The sequence below is a fragment of the Octodon degus genome, unplaced genomic scaffold (genome assembly GCF_000260255.1).
Source record: "Octodon degus isolate 3935 unplaced genomic scaffold, OctDeg1.0 scaffold00017, whole genome shotgun sequence".
Lineage (NCBI taxonomy): Eukaryota > Metazoa > Chordata > Mammalia > Rodentia > Octodontidae > Octodon > Octodon degus.
The window spans coordinates 24598803-24604802 of record NW_004524593.1 but is presented as its reverse complement, the minus strand read 5'-3'; the positions used below and the strand labels follow the sequence as shown (position 1 = coordinate 24604802).

General features: G+C 35.7%; 1 protein-coding gene across 1 annotated transcript in view; it reads left to right on the top strand.

The window, feature by feature from the left end:
* Enah (ENAH, actin regulator) overlaps positions 1-6000 on the top strand; it is a 78749-nt gene that overhangs the window by 6376 nt on the left and 66373 nt on the right. The window contains exon 2 of the mRNA XM_023710197.1: positions 1994-2159. Coding sequence (XP_023565965.1) covers positions 1994-2159 — 166 coding nt within the window. The remainder of the gene's footprint in view (positions 1-1993; positions 2160-6000) is intronic.

Genomic DNA, 6000 nt, shown 5'->3' with positions numbered 1-6000 from the left:
TTTTAACATGATTATAACAGTCCATTGTTATGTAATGAATAGTTCTTCATTTCCCAATGATTCTCTAATACATCAGGTTTCCATAAATATATGTGTCTAACTGGAGACTCTCTAGCCTATTTCACTGGTCAGTTTGTTGATATCAGGGCCAACACTACAACATCTCAATGCTAGTAGTTGTGTGTGTGTGTGTTTGTGTGTGTGTGTGTGTGTGTGTCTGAGGGTGTTGGTATGCTACAGAAGCTGGCCTCAAACTTGCAAGCCTCCTGTCTCAGTTTCTTTTTTTTTTTTTTTTTAATTTTATTTATTTTTTTCCTGGAACCGGGGATTGAACTCAGACCCTTGCGCTTGCCAGGGAAGCGTTTATTCCACTGAGCCATCTCCCCGGCCCCTTCTGTCTCAGTTTCTTAAGAGTACTAGGATTTCAGGTGCATGCCACCATGCCCAGCCTAAATCCTTATCCAGCTATTACTAGGGCTTTATCAATAAACAAAGGATAAAGAAAATTGCTTTAATATAATTTTTACTACTTAATGAAAATTGAGATTTAGTTGTGTCTTGTAATGACACTAAGGAAGCTGTTTCCTCAGAAGTTTATTATCAGAACTACTAATAAAAAGGACAAGTTGAGCCTGGTTGGTAATTCCAGTACTTTAGTCTTAGTCAAGCAAAAAGCTGGTATCAACAGCTTTACTCTCCAAGTTTCTTTCAATAGCTTTTCCTGTTTCTTCAGTTTTTTCTGGCTAAAATCTGGAGAAAAATCTGATTTTTCTTATCTGAACAAATTATATCTGCCATGCTTTCTACATATTGTATAATTAATTTACCATCCGTAAATCATTCTTATTGGGAGCTAATCAAGCTTCTGATCTCCTGAAATGAATGTGTGGGCTTAAATAAACAAGACAATATAATGTGATTTGGAGGTCCAGGAAGGTCAAAACTCTTGGAGCTAAAACCAAGACTTCTGGGACTGCCTGTATTTATTGGGTCCTTAAAAATTCAGGGGGAAAAAAAAAATTCAGGGGGGTGCAGGAAGTGGAGGGCCCATGAGAGGCAAAAGCAGTGAAAATGCCTAGGCCTGGAGAAGGTAGAACAAAGATATTCCAAGCAGGAAGTTTTGATAATTACTTGGAAAAAAGGTGAAAAAAAGCCTATGATCGCTATGTAGCACCCTAACTTCAGTCTCTAGTACCAGAAAAATAAACAAATAAAGGATGGATTAAGGTAAAATTTGAACCACTTTTTCTGTTCCAGATTATTATAGTCTATTTGAAAAGTGCTAAATATGAAATTGACTTCATCTTTACATTTTATTTATTTGTGTATCTTAGTCTGGCTTAGGAAAAAATAACAAAGTAAAGCAGCAAAGACTTTTTAAAAGCTATAACAGATTTTATCTTTTCCTCTTTAATATTTGTCTTTGGAGGTTAGAATTTTCAATTTAGCAAGATCCTTAGAAATCATCTCATTTTAGTTTTGCACTTGCAGGAGAGTTGTGATGTAGGTTTTGAACTTGCTTGGGGAACTGAGATTTACTCCCATCCATTGATTGTGAGTAATAATAGCTCCATGTCTCAGGCCAAATGTACTTAATTGAATTTGTTAGGCTATGAATTAAGCCCAAAGATAAAAGACATGGTAATCACAGACAGGTCACCAATATATAACAAGCATGTGCACTGTTAAATAAGTGATGCTTGATTTGTATTTGTAATTGTCTCAGTTAATGAAGGAACTAGATGGTCACATTTAAAAAAGAATGGCTCTTGTGTGACCTGTTTGGGTGCTTCTGTGTCCCATTTGCCCTTTACCACTCTTTGTGTCTCTGCTATCCCCAGCAGGCTCTCCTGCAAGGTAAGCCTCTGGCAGCACTCAGTACAGCACAGTTGTTTGCTTGACTGTCAGTTTGACTTGTATGCCTGTGCGGGGCATTCTGCTTGTTTTAAACATCTTAAGTCTGAACATTGCTTTTTTTTTTTTTTTTCTTCAGTGAACAGAGTATCTGTCAGGCGAGAGCTGCTGTGATGGTTTATGATGATGCCAACAAGAAGTGGGTGCCAGCTGGGGGCTCCACAGGGTTTAGCAGAGTCCATATCTATCACCACACAGGCAACAACACATTCAGAGTGGTGGGCAGGAAGATCCAGGACCACCAGGTAAGGGCTGTTCAGATTGCTGTTGGAATGTGATCCCATATCACCAAAGGACTTAGTATAATCAGTGAAATAAAACAGTGCTTCAAAATGCTGATAAAAATAATCTCTGGGAAAAACTAAATGTAGCTTTACCCCTCCACCCTTTCTACTTTTTTTTTTCCTTTCTACTTTTTATGAAGCCTGAATTTAAAGATTTAGAACTAATTGTACAAAAATATAAATGTGGTTTTCTGTAGGCATCTCCATTATATTTTCTGATTTTTTTTAAGCAGCTATAATGTAAAAAATAAAGAATAGAGATAATAGAAAGTAGGGAGATAGATCTTTTTCCAGTGGAAAGGGGATGGGAAAAGAATTGAGATCTGTTATGTACATGTACCAGCGCCACATAAAGATATAATCATTATGTACTGCAAACATGTACAAAGTAAAAAGTAACTGAAAAAAGAGTAAATGGTTAATGTGCGATAATCTATTCTCCAAGATGAGTGGAGTGTAATGGTCTCACAAACATAAACTAGTAATAAAAATAAAAAGGTAAAAATAAAATTTGGACAAATATTAAATACTACTTAGAAAATTGTGTATTTGTCTGCTAGTAGATTTCTTATTCCCTAAAAGATCAGGATCAGTAGACAAAGGAAAGAACAAATGGGATTTTGCTAGTATTAACTATATACTGACAGCAACAAGAACTTTCATGAGTTGTAGACTTAAAAATACTTGCAAAGTGTATTTTCCAGTATTTTCCAGATACTGAAATTACTCTGCTCCTCATGCAAGAAAAATACAAAAAATTTTCTTTAATGCCTAGCTAAACTATTAAGAAAAGTAGATCTCTAGGACTCCACTGCAACATCAAATCATAAGAAAATTAAACTATCCTGTGACTTAGGGTTTTATTTTTTGGCATAAAATCTTTGGAAATTCAAAAGTGGTCTTATAAATAAATAATATGAAAATAAGAAAATACTTATACTGGAATGATAAGATACTACATATCTAAACTGTTCTTTGATGGCCAGGTCTTGACAACACATACCTTGTTGTGTTGGTGGGCAGCTTAATCCAAAGAAAGAAAACCATACCAAAAAGGAATTAACTACATAAAAATAAATAGGACTAATTAGCAAAAAACTACATTATTGGAAAGAGAAACAAGACAGACTAGCAAAATCAAAAAAAAGAAGCTAAAAGTAGATCATATTAAGAATGAAAAAAACACTCTAGTTACAGGAAAGAAATGAGAAATTGGAACTGAGACTTTATGCCCATAAATGGCCCATTTTATAGGAAAATATAGTTTTTTAAAAACTAATAAAAATGGAAAGACATAAACCCATTTCTTTACAAAAGTGTAGAAAAATACAATAAACCTATTTATTTGTAAAATAAATAAATAATTACTGATCTGCTCTTAAAAGTAAAAAAAAAAAAAAAAAAAAAAAAAAATGTAGGGGAGTCCCAAGCATTTTACAGATAAAGTTTTAAAATTCCAGGATACTGCCTGTCAAATCATCACTGAGTAGTATGGTGCTTTATAAGGCCAGTATAGTTCTGATATCTAAAAAAGAGCAGTTTTGAGACAGAAAAATGATAAACCAGTCTCACATACATAGAAGCATTCCTCAATAAAATTCGCAGACCAAATGCAGCTGTGTGATGTAACTTACTAGGACAAAATCTGTAAGAAGTGAGGTTCAGGGAAAACAGTTATAACATTCAAATCAGTATATAATAATTACCAGCATGTTGAATATAGAAGCCGGTTTTCTTCCAGTGATAAAGGTGAAATAAGCTTACTTATACTATACTAGAGTGTATAGTATTGAGAACATTTCTGTTAAACCTGTGAATCAGTTTAGGGTTTCAGTTTTAACCCCTTCCATTTGTTGTTGTAGAGAACATTATAGCTAACCTGCAGTACAAAGAAACAGAAGCTTTAAGGCTAAAAAGGAGGCAGCAGCTGGCTTCATTCACTCATGATAAAAGTGTTTACATTAAAAAAAATCCCAAAAGTATCTGCAGATAGACTATTACTAAAAGATTATTCAGGAGGGCTGTTAGATACAAGATTAGTATTTTAAAATCAGTAATATTTTTAACAGCTAGCAATAAAGAACTGGAAAGTATAATTTTCTAATGATACTACTTAAATGATAATGTATCTATGAATGAATCTAGTAGTAATTGGGTTTTTCTCATTCCAGAATATATTTCTTGTATCTCTTATTGGTAATCAATCTTTTCCAAGTGGAAATATGTTGTTACATTTTGTTAGACATCTAAATTTTTATTTAAATCATTTACCATTCTTTGTATAATTGAGTATGTACAAATTACTCCATTTTCCTGAATAACATTTTATTTTTATTTTATGTGTTGTTTGTTTGAGACAAGGTCTAATTATGTAATTCATGCTATTCTAAAACTCATTTTGTAGCCCATGCTAGCTTCACACTCAGCAATCTTCCTGCCTTAGCCTCCTGAGTGCTGGGATTACAGCTGTGCACCTCCACACCTGGTACACTTACTGTTTATGATGCTCTAACCTATGCTTAAGTACATAAAGTTTGTGACTTTGAAGGGAAGATGCAGTCAAGAATGTGGATAAGCAAAGAGAAACTATTAATACACTTGTGATAAATGTAAATTATAGCACAACATGACATAAAAGAATAACGTTTGTTGAGCAGAGAAGGAAAATGAGCCTGGCTGGCTTCATAGACATGATTGTTACTGAGTCTGTTCACAAAGAAGAAACCATGCCTCCTGTGCTGCATGATGTGTTGTGCCAGCTGACTTGGACCCACTGATCTGCAGCTTGGGCTGGGGTGGTGATCAGGTAGGTCCAAGCCCAACACTGTGCTTCATGGGTCTCCCATAAGTGTACTTGGCAAGTTGAATTTATTCATAAGTCTGACAGAGTTGAGTCTTACACACTTTTGACACAGATATGCAATATAAAGCATCAAAAACAGGGGGCCTGCCCCTTAGCTCAGCTCTTTAAGTGGCTGCTTCAACAAAGCAGTCAGATTCAGGTTGCTGTGGTTCAATCCCCACAACTCAAGCCAGCCAAACCTGCCCTGCAGGCATTCGCCCCCCCCCCCAAAAGCAACAAAACCAGTAATTTTCCAACTGTACTATAGTGCTGTACACTATCATACTGTAAGCACAGAGCAGCACAAGTATAACAGTGTAAACTACTTCTACAATTTGTTCAAATCTACCAATATTCATAAGGCAAGGTACATTTGGATCTGTCAAAAGTTGAAAACATAAATGTCCCTAAATTGGGACTTAAAATAGTTATTTTATCATTAAGTGAAAATGAGCATTTTCCCTTTAGTTTAAAGGGTTATCCTGCACTGCATGCCATGGTGGTCCCACCCCTGGGCACACTTAACGGGCCACAGAATCCAGGCGTGGTGGCTCACGCCAGCACAGGGGAGGCTGAAAACAGGGTGGATGGATAGATAAATAAATAAATGATTGTGTACACTGTTGTCTCTTCTCAAAGGTTAGGTAAGTGAAAGAATTGATTCATAAAATTAAAAAATAGGCTATTAAAGCCAAGCGAAATAGAATGAGGATAATAGCACAGCTAAGAGCTGAAATAAATTGAGTGGGAAGCAGATAGTCCAAGGAGAAGATCTGTTTAATGGCCTGAGGGGTCTGATTGAGAGAGAGAACCAAGTAATGCCTTGAGAAGAGGACAGCAGCACAGGTGCTGCAAGCAGCAGAGTGAGCTGGGGTGTCCTGAGCTGGTTTAGGGCAGTAGTTTTGAAAACTTGGGTAAAGTGTGTACAACCCTGGGTAAATAAAGCTTAGCAAAAAAAAA